Genomic DNA, 27,470 nt, shown 5'->3' with positions numbered 1-27,470 from the left:
CAGATGTCGGGAAACGAAGCCAAGCAGAAACGCCTCGATTGCTATTCCAGACATACTCATTCACCACATTCGAAGCGAAACGGTGGCCAGGGGTCTTGTTCATGATATAATGTTCGTCGATCGGCCAAGCAGTTTTCCCAAATCAGCAGTAGATTCGTTTTTCAACGGCCGGAAGAAAACTCAATGTCATGGTTATGAGTCTATAGGGTTCCTCTTTCTCTGCCGGATATAGCGACCCTCATCTATATGATAGCGAATTATAGCGACTGGTGATTGTATGCCATTATTTCGAAGTAAGTTTTAATCATTAGTGTGAAGTATCGTAACAGCTCTCAGGAGAACGGAAATACTATTTGAATTCCCAACATTATCGCTTCCTATCCAGTATATCTAATTAAATAATATCTATCATAAATAGATCATACAATTGGATTAATGATTGATAATCTAGTTATCTAGATTCGTATGACTGCCATGAAGAATCTATACGAAGTTTAGAACTTTTTGTGTCTGTTTGTTTATTTGTTTGCCTTCATTTATTTGTTCAGTATTCAGTGTTAAGTCCGCCTATGCTACGACTGGGTAGCAACCACTGGCGTTGTTCCACTGCATAATCATCGGACATTATTTACTCATCGAGATATTCAAAATATTTCTGTGCCTTTAAAGTTGCATAAATCCATGAAAACAGTACACCAAGGACACTGTTAGCATGTCTAGGGCTGGCATCTGTCAGACAAGTGCGTTCTGCAGTATTCCTAGGGGCGAAGGAGAGCATTCATGCAAATTTCATCCGAAGATACTGTCTGATTTCGGAATTAGACTTGAAAAATTCAGATCAAACTTTAAACCAGGCTATAGGAAATGAGAGCGACTGTTACTTCTTTGTCATCCAGGGAAAGTGTTTTTTTTTTATACATATACATTGTATGTGTAAAACAAAAACAAAAACACCAAAAAGAATATCTTTCAAAATATAAATATTACATCTTGACAGTGATTTGTGGGCATCAATAAGTTCGAAGTTCCTGTATTATGGTACAGACAAGATGACTCCGCAACCTTAAATGAGCCAATTTACATTCAACAAATCTGGATTGTCGGTTTAATACACATCCCCCCCCCTCCCCTTCCCCCACATGTGAGCTCCTACACGATGAGTGGCGTTGCATATTTGATGATGATCGTGGAACAACATGAGCTGTAAAACATGTCGCAGAGGCGTTTGGATGAGTGACGTGACTTTTGCGAATCCAGGCACGTTACCACTTTCATTACTGCAATCAGTCATGCGAGATGTGAGTGTGTAGAAATCAAAATGAAGTTTTGACTACAAAAGAAAAACGTGCGCGTTCGCGGCGTGTGTACATACAAACGCACATACAAACACACACACACACACACACACACAACCCTATACATCACGCTGACGGTAAAACCCCACAGAGACGCTCCTCATCCTCTGTAATCCTCTTCTTCTGCGGCTTTATCAGCACAACACCCTCTAACCATTTGCGGACATGAAAAAAAAAAAAGGAAAAAAAAATCTCCAAAAAAGTTCGAAGAAAATCGGCGATCAACAACGCCTTCAAAGCTACACCAGGCACGTTTCCCCGCACTCTTGGAGCGTGAATGAGTGATGCCTGTGCCTCGAGTTTTAATTGCAGTGGGTAGTTATGTCTGCCCTGGACGGACGGGATAGGAGAGAGCAAGTCGGGCATGAAGATACAAGGAACGTGTCCTTACAAATTATTGATGGCGTTATCTCTTAATCTCGCCTCCCCCTCACTTCTACATCAAAAGTGTGTAAAAAGAAAGAGGGGGAGACGGGGTGGGGAGAGGGAGAGAGAAGAGAGAAGTAATTAAAACGGCAGACCATTTTTGCTTATTCGGGACGTCTGTTTCTCCGACGAGACAGAGAAGATGAAATCGGGGATACTTTTGATGACCAGATTTTGAAAAGCCCCGGGGAGGATTCAGTTTTTATCCCACGTGTACTTAACAGCTATACGTGGCACGTCATACATCTATGGTCTTCATGCGTAAGGCTTTCTTTTTTAAAGAGGAATATCTTTATATTAAAGTAACTCAGTGATTGAGAAGTAATGAAACCTTTTTTTTTTTTTTTCGGAATCGTTGCTTTCCTCAAAGTGTTGACGTTCTTCTTTTCTTCTGCGACTTCTGCACTCTCGCTATGAAAGCTGTGAGGAGATTATCAGCAATGCAATTGGCAGTTTCAACGAGTATAGCACGCACAAACCACTTCGGCCCTTCTTAGTATTCATAGCTTATGCGTCTAGTTCTGATTTCGTTGTTAACGTGCAGATTTCTACACCGTGTAGGATAGAGAAATTACTTTCCTTTGAATCTTGAGTGGTCGAAAACGTGGTAATAATGCACCCGTCCCCCCCCCCCCCACACACACACATTCTCAATGCAATCACTTTTAGGTGTACTTCTCCAAGAACAGAAGAAAGTCAGAATTTGGACCACCTCCGCCGTCAACTCTAACCTGTTTTGTGCTCCGACGCGGAACACGAAAGTAGTTGCTGATGAGCATTTCTGATCTTGCATGTCACGTTATTCGTTCCTATCAGATTGCATGTTGCCGATTTGATGATCGTCATGTCTGCATCACGACAGATGTGGTGCTGTTGAAATCACAATGACATAATCTGATGTTTGCAATATGAAAAATGGAAAAAAATATCTTTGTAGGCAACATCTTAAAGCAGCTCAACAGCGAATAAGAAGTTAGATTCTATTTAGACAAAAACAAGAGAATACTGCACCATGGCATACATGGGGAGTTTCTCATAAACAATGTCATGCATTTTCTATGAACCTTGAATCAGTAGCCAAATATACTCCTAAATGTTCTCTTGATTTGCCTCTAAAAGTATAAAGCATATACCGTTCCCCAAGGTCATTGCAGCTCTGCTACTGGTATCATTATCCACGTGTGATATTCCCTGATACAGTAACCATCTTTTCGCGCACACAGCGCCGGGAAGGGGTAAACACCTGTTAAACATTCGCCCAATGGACGTATACGCACATCCCTTTAAAACGGTTGTCGGACAAAGACCACCGACGTAGTTAACGCGGCACAGGTATAAGCATTCCCAGTTATGACCATGGTGATAGATACTTCTTTTGAATGATCAAACTTTTCTTCATTTAAGTGTGTGTAGACATGAGCATTTTTTGTCATTTTCATTTTTCTGCTTTCAGTACTTCATGGAAGGTGTACGAAACAAGTTTCGTATGTCAATATTTCCTCTGACTTGGGTAAAATGCATATGACATGAACTGAAAGTGAATATATATATATATATATATATATATATATATATATATATATATATATACATATATATATATATAATACCATATTATATATATATATATATATATATAGTATATATATATATATACATATATTCCTCTACAATTATAGTGTAGAGCGAAACTTCGTTAGAAAATGAGAGGGATCACTCTCCAACGATTTAACAGCAAATCCTTTCTCTCAATCTCACTCTCTGCCTCTCTCTCTCTCTCTCTCTCTCTTTCACACACACGCACACACAAACACCATCATGTCGGCACCCAAAAACAGACACAAAAACATTAAATGATTCAATGATTCAATGATTCAAATTTTATTTTCACTTTTTTTTCAACAGAATGTACAAAGAAATATGTGAAATTTGACTTACGTGCCGTTGAAAATCATAACCCGTCAGAGATAACATTAAAATTATATACGTGATCAATACAAAAAAGAGACATACAATCGTATACACTCAGCGAAAAAATCGGCCAACCGTTTACCGCCAAATGCTTATCACAAGCTGGTCGAATAGACTAAGGGAATATATGTATATATATATATATATATATATATATATATATATATATATATATATATATATATATATGTGTGTGTGTGTGTGTATATATATATATATATATCTGTCTGCGTGTGTGCTTACACGTTCATTCTGCATCTGCTATCATAAATCATGTTAAACCTCACTATTCTTTTTCACTTCAGATGATATCTTCATCAGCAAAATGTACCGTGGCTATATGCGACATGACAGTGAAAAATGCTGTTTAATTCGACTGATAATATCGCCGATTGCGCTGACGGCTGTTAATATCTCTTTTAGCAACGAGAGTAATGTTTAGGCATAAATACAATATCTCAAACATAAACATTAATTTGTTAGTATGTAAATAGTGTGTATGCATGAATATAAGGAGTTTTTATCGCAAAACGAACTAACTCCATTCTTGTTAAGTTGAGATATTTTGTGATTAAAGCTGCAGAAAAAGCAAAGAAAATCATAAGAAAATACAGGATATTTTACTCATAATTTCTAGAATATTCTTTGTTTCAATTCCAAGTGAGGTATTACTGAAAAGGTTTTATTTTGCTCTGTCTGATGATGAACTTACTTTGAAATGTTTAAAAATGGTGCTTAACACATTTTGCAATAAAACTCTTCATAAGATTATAAACAATGTATATGGTCATCCTCGTACGTTTGATCATCCATAGATATTACTATCTAGATAGTATATACAATACATAAATGCATGTGTGCGCATTATGTTTACATTACATATATTATATATATATATATATATATATATATATATATATGTGTGTGTGTGTGTGTGTGTGTGTATGTATGTATGTATGTATGTATGTATATCATATATAATATAAGTAATATGTATATATTATAGTACTGCATCTGTACATGCATGCGAAAACAACTTGTTTGTACATGCACTGAATCAGTTACTCTGCGCAAATGAAATGCACAGGATATTACAATTTATTGTATAGTTGAACAACCTGTTTTTCTCTTGGTATTTTCTGTGCATTGGTAATTCGTCTCTAGTACATGTATAAGGCTGCGACAGCACACAGTCACCTACCCCCTTTTCTAGCGTTTGGCTTGCTTTCCTTTTTTTCCCTCGCGCTGTGTACCGAATTAATTCGATTTGCCATTTCCTCTTGCGTTGCTTTACATTAAGAATAGCAGACGACATGCGCTGCGCTATAGAGTGCGTGGCCAAGGCTATGCAAAGTTCACTACAGTGGAAACCGTGTATTGTGTTACGAGCATCGCGGCTGGCGAGTATCTGTAGCGCGCTACGATTATACTATGACCTTCGTGTGTATAGAAAGAAAAGCACTGGGACTGAGGAATCAGGATTAGGGGTGAAAGAAATCAGTCGCACTCGATTGAAAACATTTACTGTGTAGGCAGAAAAGCATTAACATGATTAAGGTTTTAGATGCTTTGATTAATGATTTCAGATACGTAGTTCGGTATACATTTCATGTCAAGCATCTACTTCTTGCAGTCAACATTGCTGGGGAAATGTTGTGATTTAGTATTTAAAGGTGTCGTAATAATATCAATGAAAAATGTGAAGCAATTATCAAAAGTCACGAAAGAATGTGCAAATCCATTGCGATATTCAAACTGTATGAAGCTACGTACTGCAGATGGGTATGTACGTCACACCTACAATATTACTGACAACGGCTCATCACAGTGTGACAAGGAAAATGATTTGTCCAACTATTGTGAAAAACTTCTCGAGACGTATGACACAAATTCTTAAACAGACAAAGTATTCATAAATATACAAAAAGGTTTACCGGGTACATAACACATTAATTATAGTCATTTCTCTTCTGTCGCTCATGTGTATGCATTCATTAAAAGAGCACAATCGCACTTCATTTTCGAGTCGTATGCCAAAGTAAACATGGCAGATAGTAGGAATGTGGCATTTTGTTCGCGCCATTAGTGTTGTCCAATGTCCCTTTAGGACTGAGTGTCTTTCAATATTAAAGAACAAACTAAACCCATGCGTCACTAGATATCTACGAACGGTCAGAGTTTGTTTTGCCTGTGAGTAAACGCGTACCCATGAGTTGAAGATCGCGGAAGAAAAATGAGGGAGGGACATTCAAAAGCTATAACATCAATCAGTACTAAATGCTTTTTCGTACAAAGGCTCTTGGATTATTGAAGAAGTGTCACATTATTATAGATATAAGAAATATGGTCCTATTATCCAATCTACACCCACGCTTTTTTCTTCCCCATCTGTATTTACCTCTCTGGCGTAGATGGTAGGACTTTCTTAACACTATCGATCAAGGCCTGACTTAATGTTAAAACATTATCTACGTGACACCACTTTAAGGCTAACGTCGGAGTGTCAGCACGAAATCTGGCGGGAAATTTAAACGATGTCCATGGAGATTAAGAATCTCTTCATGTGAAGGTTAAAGGTATGGTAAATCATAGAGTACGTTGTTACTCTTGGCTGGCTGCTATTGCTATGTGTGTGTTCAATTACCTGTAATGATTTTTATCGTTACCGCTAAACTCCTACTACTATAACTCCCGCAACTACTTCTACTTAAATACCAATAATATTCTACCAGTAAAATCCTTTTGCTCTCTTTTCCTCTTCGTCCCTCTCCCTCCGTTCAACGCTTTCATAGACTTTAACTTTTCGGACCTATGCAATGCAAGCTTTGCTTTTTAGTAGGTTCCTCACGATTGTCTTTTGATTATGGTTATGGCCTGTCTCATATTCTATCGATTTATCATTTTATCTGTGTTTGAGATTTGAAACAATAAAATCAACTCAAATCAAATCAAATCAAATCGAATCAAATCAAATCAAATCAAATCAAATCAAATAAAAAATAGCGCTGCTCCCATTAAAGCTACCTCAACCACATATGCAACTCGTGTATATCACAACCGATGTTTTTTTTTTAATTACTTTTTTTTTTGCTTCTAACTCTGGTATAACTTCTACCCTTAACGTCAACAAGATAACCTAGGTGGTTACCACTTAAAGTGCGACTATACTGGTGCTGTTAACACACTGCCGACGAAACACGATGTGCCATGTTATTACTTAGACTTGGAATTATTTGGGAGGCGATGAATTATGGGATTCTGCAATGGTAGAAGCAGAGTATGAACTTCATCCTTGCCACTGCCCGTTGTATTTTCCACTGCAAACAAAAAACAAAACAAAACATAACAAAACGAAACAAAACAAAATGGTAATCACAATGATGACAAATGTGAATAATATTGAAAACCTTGTCGACGAAATCGTTAAACACATCAAAATCAGCAATAATGATGTGACCCTTGTGCAACGTTATACAAGATTGCTTCGTCGCTTGCATGAGTTGTTTACCAGTAATGCGCTTGGCGTCGTACTCAGTAAAGGTGAGGGCGGGGGGGGGGGGGGGGTTACCCCTACTACTTCATATCCTCAGGCAAATTTGGTGAGTGTTTTCTGCTTTCCTCCGGTTTTTCGGAGGAAATATCTCGTTATGGTTAGCTCGTTCCAACCTCGCGTGCCGACACACGCCTCGGGTTCGACCATCTGGGCTCGTCGCGGCGGCACGCGGGCTAATGCATTGAGCACCGCATCCGACCACCTGCCCACGCTAAAAGACGGTATACCGAGTTAAGCCGTGTCGGCTGTTCTTTACCCCTGTCATACCCGATCATCGGGGGCAAAGACCATTTGACAACTGTCTCCTTCGATGGCGGACTACAAAGGATATAGGGCAACGAGCGAGACAATTAAAAGGCAGAAAGGGTCATGGGGTTTTCCAAAAACCTGGCGGGTGACGTACGGGAAAAAAAATCTTAGTGATAGGCCTACTCATATACCACAACTTGATGTTGACGTATTCATTAAGGTACATGTATAATGATTACATAACGCATAGCGTTTGTCTCCCCTTCATCTCAAAGAGAATCGATGTGCATGTAATTCGACATAGGAGCAAAAGTGATGACAATGTTAAAGGGAGTATTAATGCTAAAGTCGGAATAGTTGGTTACAGTCTGTGTGCACCGCTTTCGTGAATCTATATGAAACGTATACCTCATCTAAGCTAAGTTTCATCACAACACTTCCATATTTTTTTCTTCTTTTTTGTGGGTTACTCGTTCGATGTGAAAGGAACCAGAATTCCAGACGTGAAAAAGACGCGGGGGAAAAGGTCACGAATGATATGCAACCTGTTCTCCAAGGAAGCCTCTCGCAGTCTGCAATGCATTATGACATCAACTTGTTCGCGGTATCCATCTGTCCTCAAAGATAATATGGCTTTCCAATCAGCAGCTGGTTGTGATGTCAGCCCGTTCCCTTCATCAGGAGACGGTGATGAATTGGTTGGGTTCTTAGGGATTAGTTTCCCTCGCGAACACGCGAACCGGAAGTCGGAGGTAGAGGGAACCACGTGTGGGCGTGGCGCCTAGACTCCCAACAGACAATCTCACCCACATTCTAGTTTTTACCTATTGTTATCAAAGTTCTTTCTGTCTTTCTATCTCTCCCTCCCCGCCACCACACAAACTTTTTTTTTTCTCCCTTTCTCCCATCTCTTTCTGTCCTGGGGTGTACGACCTTTTTTTATGTATCTGCTTTTGGCTCTCCTCATATTCTGAGTATTCTACTGTATTAAGATGCTTTCTTGTTCTTCATCGTCTTCTCTTGCAATGTCTTGGATCCTTTTCCTCCCTTCATATCTCTTTCCCCCACTTTCTTCAGCTTTGTACCCCGGCTTCTCTTCACCCATGTCTCTTTCTCTCTCTCTCTCTCTCTCTCTCTCTTTCTCTTTTGTCACTTTACTTACCTCAGTTAGTCTCATCGCTTCTTCATATTCTGATAAAGATGTACTTTTTATTCACTTTTTTTTAATGTTCTTTCTGTATTTACCTCTGCGGAACTTCTGTTTTCGAATTGTTATGGGCTGGCTTTCACATCTAATTATTTCGACACAAATATACACAATATCCCGCTGGTCTTGTCTTGTGTCTTTCCTTTAATGTGTCTGCAGTGTGTTGTTGTTGCTTTTAACTTTTCAGCGTTCTGGAGAATATTCAAATGCAATAACGTAGAGTAATTTAAGAAGACTTCGCTTCGTGGTCTCAAAAATGCGGAACCCTTTGAATTCATCTGAGAGGTATGTAGATGTCAATCATGAAGCGAAGGCATGAAGCCTGGAAACATGAGTAGGGGTATAGCCAGCATGCACCGTTAGCCATCGGTTTCATGCAGGGTGGTATGTGCGGAGTGGAGAAGGTGTATTACGAAGGATCATAAAATTATGCTAAAACTTTATTGGACTGGGACGAAACACTTCTTGAGTAAACTACTTTGTTATGATGGTAAAGTATTTTTTTCTTAGATAGTTTGGGGGTCAGAATTAGTTGAGTACTGTGGAACTTGCGGAGGCGCATAGTTTGCCTTTAATACTGCAAGCGAAGCATGTCTTCACGCCGCCGTTCCATAATCTCGCAGCGAATAAGACATGTCGAAGACATAATAACGTTTTCATTTCTATCCAGTCATGATAGGACACGCACGATTTTGTGTTTACAATGAAACTTTTCGCACGCACAAACGCATTAGTATAATCTAACCGAACGATTTGACAGTTCTTTTATTTAAGAAAAATACAAGAGAAAAAACAACAACAACAAGCCATCCGAAGAATTCCCGGATTTCTCTCAACCGGCAATACCGTTGTGTTCTGTGCAAATACCTTGCATGGAGTCAGGCCTATATCAATATACCACTATTACGCTGAACGATCACAGCGTGTTAGTATATTCCACCTTAATCATGAAACCAAATTTGCTTAATTGCCCCGACGAGAGAAAGTGCGGCGTCGATCTAATGCTTTTGATTTGTTCAGCCATCGCGAAGGTAGGGAGCAGTTTTAATCTACGTGGGCTTTTATGTTTTCTTTTCAATTACTTGTCATCAAGTTCTGTGCATGATAAGTATTGTAGCTGAAGCGCGCGTAACTTAGCACCTTCACGGAAAGTAGTTTCGGCTATTGCGCGAATTTTGGAAATCTGTAGGAAGGGGATGGAGTTGCTGTCGTCGTGTTTCTCTTGCCCGCTAACACGTGGAAAAGAGGGTAAGACGTAGGGGTGAATTGCTTTCCTTCATCAGTCGAACGTCAAACTGGCCTGCTACAGCAATTTTGACGGCTGTCATTGGTCGCTGTCACATTAAATCATTTCTACCTCTTTCTGGGATGTAAACAGCGGACAAGCGCAGATGAGAATGGACGGCGCAAAGAGCCGCAAATTTATCAATTCCACACGATGGTAGTGATCATTCATGTTAGAATGTATCTTTCATGTCGACTGAACGAAGAACTGATACAGTGTGTAGAAAAAATACATGCAATTCAAAACAAAATAATAGTTCTATAGTTATTCAGTACTGCTAATATACAAATTAAACGATAATGACATAGACAAATATTGATTGATTGGATAGACAATTTGATTTGATTTGATTTGATTCATTGGTCTCTGTGTTGTCATTGTACATGTACACTCATTGTTGATACTGTTCATGCATATGTTGTTTATAATGTTGCATAACAACACTGTGTACTCGGTAGAATGAATAGTATAAAAGTGTTACAGCATACACGTTACTTGATGTGCTTGAAGCAATGATTCTTATCATCAGTTGATTTATAGCTCCCCCCCCCCCAAAAAAAAAAAAAAAGGAAAAAAGGAAATGTGTTCTAAGGACAAATCAGCAGAGTGATGTAAGAAATTGATAAAGAATTCAAGGAACCCCCAGAATTGGTAATTGATATAAGTGAGTGATCTGATGATCACACATGGTGTCTTTATGAATAAACAAAAATACGACTGCCAAAACGAAGACATCAAAACTTAATCACACCTCTTGAGCAGCGACAAGGAGGAAGCTATCTTATCTATAAAGTAAGATTGAAGGGGCTTCCATTTAAGAAAACATGTATGGGGAAGTATGCCTGTGACGTCACAATACCACCACCAAGACATTCCTTTTCGAGGTCGCAGGGAAGGTTGGCGCCCTTGAAATTTCAAAAGTGATTTTTCGACGAGAAAAATCAGCTTTAAAGGAGACCTCCAGATAATGTTCATACTTTCACATAATTATGAACAACTATAAATTGTGTACTGGGTAGTGAGTTTCAGAATTTTAGTGATTGGGATGAGGAATAGGAGTGTTTTCAAAGTGTATAACACATCTCAATGAACTAGGATGATGACATGGCAGCCTCATTCCAAGAATGCATGAGTAGGGACAGAACAAAAGAGAAAAGCATGCATAAATTCTACACAGGTGAACTTGTTTAGCACGTGGTATTATAATGGAATTACAATGCTACGTTTCTGAAATTCATGTGAGGGTCCTATGTCATCATCTTTGTTCAGTGTAATTTGTTTTGTTTTGTTTTGTTTTTTAGTATTGATTTCTCTGCTCAAGGACCACAATAAACTCCTCAAATCTATACATGGAGCTGTTGATTTATGTACCGAAGGATGTGAGATTATGAAAATCGTCTGGAATGCCCTTTTAAAGTATTAGATTAGTACGTCCTTGCCATGGCAGCGTACATGAGAACACATGTCCTTGTGAATATTCTTTCTAATAATGTACAGAATGTGCACGTCTAATGACTGCAATACGCGTCGCGTCCTTTCTGATAAACGTTATCATTTAAGAAACTATTTCAGCTTTAGCTGATATCTCCACAACTGAAGATTATCCGAACACATTCAAAGAAATTGCTCCAATTGTTATGGAACGAAGATATATAGCTGGGAATTAAATGATTTGCAAGCTAACGTATCAAGTTGCTTGCAGTGAGTACGTTAGTATATATCCCATTTTTGCGTTGGACGTTCTGAAAAAGTGGGAGTTTTGTCAACATTAGTGATATATATATATATATATATATATATATATATATGCTTACATAATATAAACGTGTATATATATATATATATATATATATATATATATATAAAGAGAGAGAAAAAGAGAGAGAGAAACAGAGAGAGATTCAGCAATTTGTTGCCTCATATCATTTTCATCTGCAGTAGATATGAAGTAACTGTAACGATGTTGTGTGTGTGTGTGTGTGTATGTGTGTGTGTGTGTGTGTGTGTGTGCGTGTGTGTGTGTGTGCGTGTGTATGTGTGTGTGTGTGTGATAGCGGGCTTTTTAACAATGTAACAATTGAAAGATCAGTGAACCACCTGTAATTTGTCTTGAAGCTCCCATCACAAATTCCCGAGAGATTATAAAGGTGGCCTCATGAACTTTACAACATAATCCTCGCTTTGCGTCGGCAAAAACGTGCCAAGCCATACCTTAATATCATCTTCAACAGCTGCAAAGCTCTCTCCGATACTATACGTCAGCCTCGTAAAAAAAAAGAAAAAAAAAGAAAAAAAAAAGATCGCCCCGAGGCTTCCTTTACACGCACGTGGACAAAAATCTATTCACAGCGTTGCCACTTGGTACTATCGTTAGCTAGTAATGATCTCAAAATGTACATACAAAAAAAAAATGAAACAAATCTTGGAAAGTAATGGGCTCACAACAAATCAGAGAGAGATAGATATATTGAGAGAAAGTTCTTTTGGAGGTTAATACATTTGACCAGATATACTCCAAAAAAAAAAAAAAAATCAATATACCGTATACTAATCAATCATTTCTTTTTTTATCCTTGCGTAGTCACAGTGCGATACTTGCATAATAGAAAAATGAATTTATAGGTTATACAACTTTATACGTTAACCCGTTCCATACTAAATTCTAACATCCCCATAGACCTAATACACAGGCCACCAGGTTACCGTATATGGAACGGGTTAAATCATAATTATTACTGGAGTAGTCCTTAACGTAGTCATATTCTACATGTAGTTGATCTTTACAGGCTTTACATTGTATTTAATCTGCAGCCTGTCACGATGAATGGTTGTGGACTTCGCCCACTCTTTAGAATTATAATTGTAAGTGTAGCATTAACCACTTCAGCGGTATCATGACATTAATGTACTCAGTCTATCACGATCTTTCAGCAAGTGAAATCGAAACCATTTTCTGATATATATGTAATCAAACATGAGTGGGTGAGATATGTTTGTAAGTCATCAAAATGCTCATCTACTTGCATAATGCATCGTGGTCACAACCGCTTAGGCTGGTGATAAATTGTGGTAAATTGACACAACGTTTCAGCAAAAACGTAAAAAAAAAAAAAAACCCAGACCTTTCGTGACATTTTGAAAGGAGAGTGTGCTAATACACTTTCAACTTCCATGCACCATGCTGCAAAGATTCGAGCATGAGTGTGAGTATATCTGACTTTGTTTATATGTTCATGACCGTGGTTGTCTGTGCGTGTGTGTGTGTGTGTGTGTGTGTGTGGGAGAGAGAATTTTTTTTTGTGATGTTTTTCAGCGATTTTTATAGACGAATGGTTACATTTGATCCAGCGTCACAAGCTCCTCTGAGAGCCTCCAGCACGTTCGCCAAATAGCAAAGCCCGGAGATTGAGAGATATCTTTGGCGGGACGCTGACTAGGCTGGTAACATGTGACATCAGCATGAAAAGGTCAAACACTTCCTACGCGAGGGTTTCCAGACTTCAAATCAATTCAAGAAATAGAAGTTCACGAAGCCATAGTGAAAAAAGCAAAGGTATATGTAGTCACTTGCTATCCACACCCCTGCCGCCTCCGCAACGCTATTTACATGTCTTTCTACGGCGTGTATTTCTTCACCTGGAAAGATTATAAGATTTGCCGTCAACATTTCGCGATTACTCCCAAGGGCATTGACACCGTCCAGTTAAGTCTCTTGCACGCTCAACTGACCACTGACATACTTTTTGTTTGATGTTTTTTGTTTATTTCATTTCAATTTAATTCATTACCCTCTATTCCATTTGAATGTTCAAATGTTACAAAAATGAATGAACGAAACATACCTCCTGTCAAACTTGAACATTCCGCTTGAATGTTTAGAATGATGAGCAAATCATAGAACATATCTCATGTCAAAGAGTACACTAGCTGTAAACAAGTGTAAATGAAATTTTAACACCACCCTCACCCCCACGTATACAAATACAAACAACAATCGCTTCTTCTTCTTCTTTTTTTATTAGTAATTCTTTGGTCTGCTCTTTAAACCCCCACCCAACATCGTAAACTTCTCCATAAACGATTCTCTCCTTCCCCTGTAAATCAATCCCATTACCAAACAGACACACAGACACTCAAGCACACACACACACATACACACATACATACATACATACATATACACACATACATACATACACACACACACACCCATCTTTCGCTTGATCGCCATCTTCAAACTGTTTATATGATCGGGTTAAGACTGGAATGATGCTATGCGCACAATTATTGGTGAAGAGCGCCGTCATTCAAGGGGAGACCGCATAAATGTCGTTTATCTCATGATTACATTCTACGAACACGCCTGGAGGCGATCTTTCCAATTGCCTGGGATGATTTTTGGCTTCAGCTTCGGGGTGACCTTAGCTCCGGAGTTCGTCTTTCTCTCTCTCTCTCCCAGTATTTAAACAAGCCGTCCTTGAGGCCCAAGAAACAAGAGCGGAGAAGGCCTTTTTCTCTAATTTACCCTCCCGCTTGCCACTAAATCGGCCCTGCGCTTTGCGTATGTACAGCAGGTCTGTACATAATGCGCGTGTCTATTATGATTTGTCACGTGTGTCATCATGTTTGTGGGTTTGTGTGTGTGTAAGAGAGGAGAGAGGGAGAGTATAATACTCTGTGTATATGTTCGTTCAAAAGGTTGAAATACGCTGTCGATGTTTCATATCGTCTCGTTAGATCGCTGCGCAAGCAGAGTGTGCTCCAGACAGCGGAAAACGGGTCAAGCAAGCTTGAGAGCGAGTTCGATAACATGGGCGCATCAGGGCAGGGCGAGTTGTGGGGGAAGTGTTCATTGTAGACTGGTGTGCCTTTTGTCTCGAAATTAGTACGACCCTAATACTGTACCTCAACACACCAGGGTGTGTGGTTATATGATAGTCAGCACTATACTCAAACAAAAATCAGCACAAGATGAATTTGATATTCAAAATGACGCGGATGAACGGTCGACTATTTTTTGTTTCGCTCTAGGGGTTGACAATTGGTTGATATGATATACTGAAAATGAGAAATACAGTTGTCACCTACAGAATGTAGAAAAAAGAGCACACACACACACACACACACACACACACACACACACAGATGCAGACACACAGAGCCGTTTATCATAATATTAATATTCTAACATAGAATGTTTCTTTTAGTTTGTTTAAGCGGAAAATAATGATATAATACCATACAATACGCACAACATTCATTACATCAAAAACACATACATCAATCTGTACCATTTGAAATTGCAGAAATCTTCGCACAAACTATAATCGGGAAAGCTCCTTTTCTATATTTTTTTTTTCATTACTGTGTAAAGAATATTTATAGCTGCTCCTACTGAGAACCTCCCAGATGGAATTTGCATGAAAAAAAAAATGCATATAAATATTGTTGTCAATAATTGTTATTAGTTTTGGAATGCTATCAAATATCACCGTAATCATTGACATGATAATTTATGTTGCTTTTACTTCTACCATCATCAATGACACTATCATCAAACTATTTAAACAAGTTGAATGATCCTGATTTCTCCACGAATTGTACGATATACTAGGGTGTTTACCTCCTTGGTCTTTGCAGTCACAACACGCAGAAACGATTCCATGTGTTTGTGTGTACATCGTGGATGTTTTATAGTTTGCATTTTTAGGCAGATAAGTTTATAAAGGATTCAAGTATTTTTCGATTAGGCGGAATATTACGAGCACATTTCGTCTTAGCAGTCGATGTGCATAAAGATAAAACGAGCTTTGTATTACAAGAAAAAAAGAGAGGAAGAAAAAACAATAAAGACAACATTTTACACTAGGCTTTGAGGTATGGAGGAAATTGCGGGAAGCGCTTCCGGCCTCCACTACGCAGAGATAATTACACACAACTCGATTCAGTTAGATCAATAATCGTCTCAACTTCTACCGTAAGCCAATTACAGCGCCGCCGAAAAGCCGCATCTTTGTGCATGAGATGGCTAGAATAGTGATTGTACAGTATAATAATATTACAGCTTGGTTTTGGGGAAATGTACAGGATGAAATCAAAGTGCGAGAAGATTATTTCAGAGAGTATGCTTACAAATTTTTCTTCCAACAGATTATGTTTCAATGAGCCTAAAATGCTGTTCTTGCCTATCTTACAACTCCTGCGAAATGGCAAGTTCTGTCTAAAGAAGCACTTTCGAAAATGGCGTGTTATTGATCGCTATTTTATTAGCCCGAATGATTGACGATATACATGTACATTTACTTTGTGCATATGTTTGTATGTGTGTATGTATGTATGTATGTATGTGTGATTGCTGCTTATTATTCGTGAATATAAGTCGGGCGAGGTGTTAATGAATGATTTGCAATGATACAATGTAGAATTTGAATCAATAAGCCATCAAGTTTCTAATCTTATCCGACTATTTCAAATGTGTGTTTGTGTGTGTTTGTTTGTTTGCGTGTGGGTGTGTGTGTGTGTGTGTGTTTCTTTAACACGCACTTGAGAAAGGAACAACATTGTTGTCTGATTTCTTTTCCCCTTCCTGCATAACATGTATAAAGGCTGAAGAATATAGCCTATTCGAAATTGTCTGTAACTGTAATGTCTGTTTGTTTGTGTGTTTTTTCCACACTTCAGACGAGACGAGAGACATGAGTCCTCTAGCTGTGATGATATTCATCCACGGAGATTCCTACGACGAGGGTACTGCCAACATGTACGACGGCAGTGTGTTGGCCAGCTATCGGAACGTCATTGTGATCACAGTAAACTACCGCTTGGGTCTTTTCGGTGAGAAACGTTTCGTTATTATCATGAACACTAAAATAGTGAATAAAGTTGAAATGCTTATCGCTTGTAACATAGTTGCACAAGCATTACAGAGTGAAAGAATTTAAGTGTCGCTTGTGTGGCCATCTATTAAAAGGCAGGTGGAGATGTAAATTAATAATAGTAATAATTACAATAATAATAATAATAATAATAATAATAATAATAATAATAATAATAATAATAATAATAATAACAATGATGATGATGATAATAATAATAATAATAATAATAATGTCTTCTTTATCCATGGTAGCCTCTTCAGTGTTGCCACTGCTCTAACAGAGGGCCCTAGATGCCATTATTATTATCCTAGCGTTGCCAGGTACCCATTTATACAACTGGGTCGAGAAGGACATAGTGGGTAAAATCATCTTGTCCAAGGACGTAAGCACTGCACTGTTGGTGGGAATCGAACCCGGGTCCTCCGATCTGGAGTCGGGAGTCTTATCCACTATGCCACAGCGACCTCACCTAACGTATTGACTGTATATTCAATACTGAACCTACTGCCCCAAAACATCCTTCAAGGGTTTAGAGTTAGGTCTTATTAGATCTTTTACTATTGTTGTCGCATGAGGTAGAACATACCATTCTCTTTCATTTGAGCCCTTTTATGTGTCCATGATAATAGTTGTGTAATTGATTCTTAAGTTGGAAGATTGAACTTCTTGTTTCTCTTTTAACCCTAAAAGGGTCAGGGGGTTGAATACCCCCCCCCCCCCGACATTTTTCGCGACTATTCCGCCGTGCGAAATTTTTTGACCTCGCCGTTAGCTGACTTTTTACTTTCAAGTCTCGCACATTTTTTGACACCACTTTCGTGGAAATCGCACATACCGTTACGACGCTGCATGACCTTTTATACATGCCTGTCAGAGCGAAAATGGCTCAAAGACATGATTTTGTGTACAAAGTCTTTGCAAATAGAGTTGTCTCACCTTATTCAAAAAGATATAATCATTTTCTCTTTCAACGGCTAAAATCAATTAATTTTAGCATAATTATGCTTAAAATAGGCTCTGTAATAAATTTTGTGAAAAAAAAAAGAAAAAACAAAAGGTCGGAAAATAAAGAAATACATAAGAAATTAACTTTGATACCAGATTTTTTTGTAAAGTGCATTGTTAGGGATGCTACAAAAATGCTATCGCCAAAATTCAGGATTCTAGGAGCTTTACTTTCTTATTTAGAGCAAAATGTATGATTTTATGCATATATCAGCATAATTGATTAACATAATGAAAATTTCAATTTCTGTTTGTATAGTTTGGTAGATTACGCCACGAGTAATGCGTGTGCCAATTTTCATGGCGATTGCGCGATCGACGGCCGAGATCTCGGGGGGGGGGGGGGGGAGGGTTGAATCAACCCTCCCCCCGGCCACAGAACACCCCAAAAAGCCCGGCCTGGTTAGGGTTAAACTGGCAAACTCTTGAGCATTTTTTCAGAGCTTGAAAAAAAATAATTTTCTTTGATTTGAAATGTACAACCTATATCAAATCAAATCAAATCAAGTCAAATCAAATCAAATTGAATTAAATTGAATTAAATTGAATTAAATTAAATTAAACTAAATTAGATTAAATTAAATTAAATTGAATTAAATTAAACTAAATTAAATCAAATCAAATCAAATCCTTCTGCAGTTTACGAAAAGAAGGATTCAGAAGATGATGGAATCCGGCAGCAAATTCTCCAAGGACGTGATAGCTTAAGGGGTGTTAAATCTATTCCGCCTGCTCCTTTTCAAGTCTAGTTATCGGAATGGAGACTGATGGGTATTTTCACGATCCCCAATCCCCAATCCCCTCTAATACCACGAGGAGACTGAATGCGCGTTAAACAAAATCTTACAGATCAAAATGCATCGACTGATTGCTACGAGTTTTCTTTTTCCCTTGACTGCTTCATTTAATATTGATACCCAATTGTGTCCACATCAATATTATAAAAGTACAGATTTGGGATGTTTTTTATAATTCATAGGGAGTTTCAGAGAACAGAGGTAAAGTTTAGAAGGCTCTGTCGCCATTATGCTCGGGTTTTAACAGATTGCTCAGATTGGAGGTTTTAGGGAGGAGCGCAGTACCGAAGTACGTCACATAAGTTCGCTTTTGAATTTAAGAACACGACATACACAAATTTCCATTCAGGGGCCCGTTGCATAAAACTCCAACCGGATTTTTTTCCGGTTGAAATCACAAAATTCCGGTTGGAAGCTCCCAACCAGAGTTTTTATGCAACGGATTTTACATTCTTAGATTAGCAACCTTAAAAAATTCAGGTTGGGCAAATCCCAACCTGAATTTTCTAAGGTTGCTAAAAAAGTTTTATGCAACGGGACCCAGATCGTCAGAGGGCTCATATAGATCTGTCAAATATTGGTTTCCTTTTCTTGAGATTGTATTTACACGTTTGTTTCACATTGATTAATGAATACTTAAGTAAAGGATTTTATTGAGGATTTTTTTTATACATCGACTGTGTTTGTGTTATATGCATTATTTATCATACAAATTACATTGGGCATCGGAAAATCCCCCCCCCCCCTTGGAATAGGGAAGAACATACTGGCAATGCCATTCAAGACGTTGTTCCGTTCGAAGGAGTGAGTCATAAAAATTATTATAACATATTTTGATATGCAAATATTCTGATGGACTTCATAATTTCCCCGTTTTCCTCTCCATTCTTTTCATTTTATTTGGGGGGATGGGGGAATTTCAATATGTTTCTTAACCCCATTTTGTTCCTTCTTATCATTTTTTATTTGTTCATTTATCTGTATGTACTTACACAGTTAATCATCATTAATGTCTGAACATACCTGTTGAAATCAGAAAATCAGTCCGATAGGTCATTCAAAGATTATACTGAGACGTTTTTGTTCATTCATCTATCATTGTCTACATGTAATTTTTCAGTCAATCATCAGCAATGTATAAATTGATATACTTGTTGAAATCAGATAGTCAGTTAGGCTATTCAAAGACAATAAACACTTCGACGCATCGTTTTTTGTATGTCCATTTTACAAAATAAGGATAGGATTCCTGATGTTGTTGTTGTTATTTTAAAGATCGAAAGAAGAGAGAGAGAGAGAGAAATGGGGCCCTATAATGCTTCTGTGTAATAATTCCTAATGCTTCTGTGAATATCTACTCTTTGTGACATCATCAGTGTACATTTTACAAGTTTTTATTCTCGGTTCCTGTACTGGAAGAATATTATTGGTTGAACATATACGCCCCCTATCAAAAAAGAAAAAAAAAAAGAGGTTTTATCCCACTGGCGGCAAAAATCCTTGCATGTGTAGAGGCAAGTACGCCTCACAATCCCAATATTTCCTGAAAAAAAAAAAACAACAACAGGAGAATATTTGCAAACACTTGAAAAGCAAGCCCGAAGAATGTTAATCGGAGTAGATTTGCATGCGCCTTCGAACGTGGAGTGTTCAGCACAAAAATGGACTTCTATCTAATGTTCACTTTGTTGTTAGGTACACCTAAGCGTCTGGGACAGATGATGAGGCACTGCATAACAACTTAAAATGCCACATCAAAGACAAAAAAACAACAACTTTAAAATGGACTTAAAGGGGATGGCTAGTAGCTGATCAGTGAGATTCAGTGGGAATGCTGGAGGATGATTGTTACAGTCCTTGTGGGATTCATTTAAGAGTACATTATATATCTATTGTTGTGTGAAAATTATTTGCTTCAGAATTGTCTCATATTCAAGTAATGTGCAGTTTAATGGTTCCAGGTTAGCATGCCTGTACAGTGACGGGGCATTAAACTGCACATTACTTGAATATTAGACCGTTCTGAAGCAAATACTTTTCAAACAACAATAATGTACTCTTATATGAATCCCTTGAGGATTGGAACAATCATCCCCCAGCATTCCCACTGATTCCCACTGATCAGTTACTAGTCATCCCCTTTAAGTGAATGCAATCTAAAAACCACGAATGTACTGTTAAGGAGGGTCTATTTAGATATTGGTATACACAGTAATTTCCTTTTAGACTCTCTCAAAAATGACATGTAAAGAGCAGCTTGAATCATGTTATGCGAAAAGCTCACTATTTCCAGTTTAAAGTTTACACGGGTAAATGATCATAGCAGTAGCTCCCTTTTCCCCATCTCTAAATCATGCAGTAACGTTGAAATATGTCTAGACTTTGCAGTGAAAATTGCCAGAGAATTGTTGCGTCCCACTTAATTTGGGATGCAGTTGCTTCTCGTGATATTCTAAGGAAATCCATCACAACTGGTATGAAAATGAATAAAAGATAAGAAGAATATTTTGCCCTAGGAGATTTCTGGCCCATACAGGAGAAAGCTTAATGTTTTTGTCCCGTGGCGCAAGGAACAATACCCGAGATTACTTATTTCTTCTTTGTTTGCAAATCGTAGCGAGTCGGAAAAAATGTGACATGTTTGAATGAGGGATGAGGAACATCTCTGGGATTATTGATTCAGCTTACTGTAAAGGGTACTCACCAGACGGTATTTTATCTTTTCAAAGAGAATAAAGAGAGGGGGGTAGCAGGAGTGATGTTGCTGTCATGCATTTACTCCTTTAATCTGGCATCCACAGTCTTCATGTCTGATTCACGTTAAAGTAAGTGACGTCATAGCGATTTACAGACACACAAATTGTTGTGTCATCTTCATCACTTCCTGTGTCATGGAGTTGCTATGACAACTATGTGATGTATGGTAGTAGATGAATGGTGATAAATGTAGCATTTCCTATCATCATCATTATGCTCAATACGGTCATTAATCTAAAACTGACATTGCAATGACCCGGTCGTTTCTCTCTTTTGTTATCGCCTATGCAGGATTTCTCAGTACTGGCGATTCAGCCGCGAGAGGTAACTACGGCTTGATGGATCAGATCGCAGCCATCAAATGGATTCACGCCAACATCGCCCAATTTGGCGGGAATCCAGATCGACTGACGTTGTTTGGGGTTGGGACGGGAGCCGCCAGTTGTGGCCTTCTGATGCTGTCTAATCACACAAGAGGTGTTTATCTTTTTGTTTTTGTCATGTCCATATCATAAATTCATTCGTTCGTTAGTTCAATGTTGGTTTGTTGTACTTTACTGTTGTTTATTGCAATTTGTCGGATGTTGACGTCGTGGACGATGTTTTTACAATTACTCCTGAGTTTTGACATATGGAAGTTCAAAGAGCCTTTTGATTATAGCCATCCATTCATCCTCGTTTCACTTTGCAGGTCTCATAGCTGGGGTCATTGCTCAGAGCGGAGCGGCCATATCTACCTGGGCGTTGTCCCGCGAACCTGCCCGCTTCGCCAAGTACCTGGCAGAGCAAGTCGACTGCCAATCTGACACTCACTTCAACATGGTCGAATGCCTGCGCAATGTTCCTTTCACTGAGCTCGTCGACGTCGACATCCAGTCTCCGCTCTACATGTACGCCTTTTCGCCCGTCGTTGACGAGGACGTCATCGAGGCGCAGCCGAGCGTCCTCTGGGACCAGCTGATCGCCGGCCAGCGAACTACGGGTCGATCGAACTTTGCCTACATGAGTGGCATCGTGCGGAATGAAGCATTTTCGTACATCGAACATGATACCGACGTGGTCGGCCGCATGTACCTGGAGACATTTAATGACATCCTAGACGGGTTTGTGCAGAACAACTTCGGTGGCATCATGAAAGCCAGGTACGTACGTCCTACCTCAAATTGTCAGAAGACAATAATGATGATAATGATAATAATAATAATAATAATGATAGTGGCTACTTGTATAGCGCACGTACAGGTCCACCTTTCGATGCTCATGGGCGTCGAATGTGGGTAAAACCATGGGGTCATCAGATATAGGACAACACTCCCGTTCATATAGTCTTCAAGGGGAACTCTTTGTATTTCATAGTTTGCTATCTAAAAGGAGTAAACGTTTACGGAATACATGCAGACGTAGAAAACGACAATATCCTGCAATTTCAGCAGAAATCAGGCACAATATACTCAAATTGAGTTAGGAGCTAGATGGACGTACCCAACAACGTCCAGACCATTTTCTCAAATGGAAAAAGTTGCTTCGTAAGATCTTATATATAATCACCAGAATAGATTGTAATGGGAAAGCTCAGAATGTTTTCTGCAGGATGCAAAGATAAACACACGAAATGAAAGGGATTGGCATGATTGGAGAGGTAAGATTGCAGCTATGATAAAAACATAAACAAACGTATAGCAAAATGTATAAACATTTGCAAACTCCGTAACATATGATCAGATAGCAATTACAATATATATATATTATGTATATATATATCTATATATCTATATATCTATCTATCTATATATATATATATATATATATATATATATTATTTCAGTACAACGATTATATATATATATATATATATAGATATAGATATATATACATAATATATATATATAATCGTTGTACTGAAATAATGCCTTCCATCCTCCATTAGAGAATAATTCCGAAGTAATGACAATCCATGTTGATGTTAAACTGTAACGTAACTATCTCTAACTCTAATCTAACGATTTTCTAACTGTCATATCGTCACCCCGCAGTGCTGTACGTCGATTTATTAACATTTAAGATCATGTTAACCGTTAACATGGTGACTGACTGTTTCTCAAGCATGAAAATCATCCTCTGTAAAATGGCGGCATCTTTTCCTCGCATCCGTCATTCTTTGTGAGAGTTTGGCTCCGGGGCGTACCTTTTGTCTTGAATCGTGGGAACTTTGGTCTCCTTGTTTGTTCCATGTTGTGTTGTTTGTTTCTCCATTGTTTGTTGGCCGCGTAACTTATGGGAATCAACATTTCCGCGCTCATTCACACTCCAGAGAATGCTACCAGTTTATCGACCTTGAAACTCCATTGCATGATGTTCTTTAACAAAAGGTAGAAAAGTTACCAGTCTCTCTTTGTGTGTGCATGTGGACCCTTGAATGCCCCGCACTCCCATAACTCCCGTTATACTAACATAGCGTTCCTCCTGCCCTCCCTTTTCTCCGATTGTTTCTATCTCTCGGTGTGCGTGTGGCAATAATTGGATTGCGTTTTGCCAGTAGAGTCATTCGTGATGCGATCTACTACGAGTATACGGACTGGGGCGGCGGCGAGGGGAACAGGTACACGCTGAAGGACAGCCTCCAAGACCTTTTAACGGATCACCAGTGGGTGGCGCCCTGCATCCAAACACTCAAGCTGGCAGACGAGAGTTCGATGGACGCCTGGTTTTATCTCTTCCCGCATAGATCGAGGAAAAGCGCTTACCCGCGCTGGGCAGGTAAGAGCAAGGAGGTACTAGGCGAGCTCCCTAGTGAGCTCCTCGGTAAGTGCATGCAGGTAGGCCTATACAGTACGCACATCATCGACAACCCATGTCGATAATGTGCATGAACACGTGCAGACAGACACGGGGTAATACGCTCCCTTATGAGCATGTTCTTTGCCAAGAATCAAAATCTGTCACTACCCTGATTTTCACGCATACGGAATTGGACACTTTATATGAACATTGTAAGGTTAGATTGTAACATGTATGAAATGTTTGCCATCCTAGGTAGTTATTACATTTTCTTTTTCAATCTTACTTTTCTATAAACATAAAAGGAGGTCAAGCCCTCCGCTACAAAATCCTACTACAAAAACAAGAACAACAACAACAATAACTAAGGCACTGCACCATGACCACATGATATGTAAAATGCGAGCCTTGCCAGGACCTAATAAGATCACAAAACAAATCTTGAGTAATGACAACAATCTTGTTACGCAGTTATTAATCAATGTTATTATTTTCGGAACTGTCTCTCTGAAATGTCGCATGACAGTCATAACAACGACAGGAAGAACGGTTGTATATTTTTTATTAGTATTATTGCAGAGAATGTAGTCATAATTGTCTATATCCTGCCGCTTAAGCTTTTCTTCAGAATTTAATATTTTCTTTTATTTCTATCGCAGAGGACTGATTATAAAACGGCCCCGCCAAGTCTCAAAAGAGAGAACAAAATATATCTGGTGGTAGTTGTTTTCTGTTATTTCCATTTGTAATGATCAGTCTCTTTAATATAATAAAGCAAAAATCCAGAAAGCAAGGAAATACTGCGATTATCTTTACTACACCTTTGATTTTCGTTTTTTCTCAAATATACGCCACGAAACTGAGCAAAAAGGTTTCCCGTCAACCCACAGTGATTTTGTCCAAAAGAAAGAAAGATATTCAAGCAGGAAAATGGATGAATATTCAAGATAATCATGAAATAAAACTGCAGTATCTCCTTAAAAATGCCAAGATGTGGGGGAGGGATGGGAGAAGGAAACCATCCATTTTCTTCCTCTCCTTGCACGGCAAATTCTATCGTTGACAATCTGCCTTGACTCTCGAAACGAACGTGGCCTAAAGAGTGATAACATCTGGGGGTATTTCATGAAGTATTTTGTCCGACAAAGTTGTCGGACAAATTTGCCCTCAGCCAATCAGATGCAAGGATTTCAGTAGCTTGTAACAGTTTGTCAGAAAAATATCCGACCAAAATGCTTCATGAAATGCCCCCAGGGCCGTGTTTTATGAAGAGTTATGATATTGATTACTAGTATATAGTTTATTTCTAAGATTATCATAAGTCTATTGCAGCCTGTGTGATACGGAAACTGATAATCGATTATATCTTTTGATAAAACGGGGCCCTGCTGTCGGAAAGATAAGTCACGTGATGCAGTAACGTCATTTCCATTATAACCAACAGGTACCGTACATCTGGAAGAAGTTCCGTATATTTTCGGCGCACCGGTAGTTCCGGAACCCGTGGGAATTTACGCCGTCAACTACACCGAGCCGGAGTCCGCTCTGTCGCTGGCCCTCATGACTTATTGGGCCAATTTTGCAAAATCTGGGTATGAAAAACTTTTCCTTGCCGCCTCCCGTTTTTCGTTTTAAAGTGGAGGAATTCTTTAAATGCAGAATAAAGGCTCAAAGACACCTCTTAGAGTCATGGGCATGATGAGTCGAGAAATGGCTCTTTATCAATGTTTGTCGGTTGCTATTGTACATGGCATATCACCTGCAGACAGCGACGATTTTCCTATTTTTTATGAACATTCATATATCCATGTTGTGAGAGACTATGAATTATATTCAGTGTTTAACGACTAAGAGTAGCTAGCTATAGATTTGCGACGCGAAAGCTTATAGACGACGCAGCCTCCCTGGATGGACAACGGAATAGATGTCTCGCGCATGTGCAGAATACAATTTTTGGCCTAATTAGCGTCGTCTTGGCGTTCGCGTCTCAGATCTAAAGCTCGCTAATGACTGCAGAAGCAATAAACTTCACACAACAATACTTTCTGATGTTTTTCCCTTCTATTTGTGACCAGGAACCCCAATGTTCCTGACTCACAGAGTGCCACCGACCTCCATCGCAACTTCGTCGTCCGCTTCAACTACGAGACGCTGGAAGAATGGCCCAGGTATAGGCGGGGGTCCGAGCGGCTCCTCTACCTGTCCACCAATCCCAAGTCACGTGACTTCTACCGCGTTCACAAGATCTCCCTCTGGGAGGAGCTCATCCCGAAGATAGAGAAACGTTTCGCCAACGAGCCGCCCGTTAACGTGCCGTTTCCGCCCGGCGTGACGGCCCTATCGACCGTCGGGTACACAGGTAATGAAATAGTCGGCGCCGATTCGACTCACCCGCCAGAGGTAAATTCCAACGGAATACAGGGCCCCGACACGCAAGGGCGGGAGGGATTCATGGTGGAACTGAGTATGGTGATAGCGATTGGTGCGTTTCTTCTGCTCCTCAACCTCATCGTGCTGGGCATCGTCTACTACCTCCGGGACAAGCACAAAATCGAGAAGAGGCTAGCGATGAAGTACCTGGCCTCTCAATCGGAGGAGAAGAAGCGCAGTAGTCTGCATCCCCAGACCACGCCCGACAGCGGCATCGGAATCCCCGTAGCCCCTTACCTCAGTCACCAGTCCGGACCCCAACCGAGCAACCATCGCGCCGTGCACACGCCCTCTGTTTCGCGAGCCGGAACCAGCGACCGTAACCATGGCAACGGCGGTAACAACTACTCCTCGTTGAAGTACAACCGCTCTCCGCAACACTTTGGGGCGATACGAAGAAACTCAGACGGAGAAGTGGAGTTTGAGGTATAGGACATGGCCTCCTGTCATCAGTATGGTACGTGAAAAACAGTTCATGCCGAGAGAAGCAGACTATCAAGTGAATGGTAGAGCCACAGGGGATTCCCCCGTAAAGCGATGCGAGACCTCGAGGGTTAATGTAGACTGACAAGGATTCGTTGGTATCCAATGGATGACGGCGGTATTCTATGAAATCGTCATCAGTTACAAGAGTATTGCCATCATAAAATGAAGGAAATCCAACAGACTGTTGGTGTGATCACCACGTGAGTCATCGAGGTACGCCCTCAACTCCTTTCGGAGTGAAATTGGTAGTGCTCCATGCACAGATCCCAAAGTGTAAGGTGAACGCTTGTGGT

The 27,470-nt window shown here is 39.4% G+C and overlaps 1 protein-coding gene across 1 annotated transcript in view; it reads left to right on the top strand.

Moving 5' to 3' along the window:
• Window positions 1-27,253, top strand: part of LOC140244313 (neuroligin-2-like) — an 80,600-nt gene extending 53,347 nt beyond the window's left edge. The window contains exons 2-7 of the mRNA XM_072323955.1: window positions 16,728-16,880; window positions 21,775-21,960; window positions 22,175-22,625; window positions 24,020-24,240; window positions 25,706-25,853; window positions 26,337-27,253. Coding sequence (XP_072180056.1) covers window positions 16,728-16,880; window positions 21,775-21,960; window positions 22,175-22,625; window positions 24,020-24,240; window positions 25,706-25,853; window positions 26,337-27,123 — 1,946 coding nt within the window. The 3' untranslated portion in view covers window positions 27,124-27,253. The remainder of the gene's footprint in view (window positions 1-16,727; window positions 16,881-21,774; window positions 21,961-22,174; window positions 22,626-24,019; window positions 24,241-25,705; window positions 25,854-26,336) is intronic.
• The last annotated feature ends 217 nt before the right edge of the window (window positions 27,254-27,470 follow it).

The sequence above is a fragment of the Diadema setosum genome, chromosome 21 (assembly GCF_964275005.1).
Source record: "Diadema setosum chromosome 21, eeDiaSeto1, whole genome shotgun sequence".
NCBI classification, from domain to species: domain Eukaryota; kingdom Metazoa; phylum Echinodermata; class Echinoidea; order Diadematoida; family Diadematidae; genus Diadema; species Diadema setosum.
Note: the sequence above shows the minus strand (reverse complement) of the source record. Positions and strands in the feature narration are given on the sequence as shown.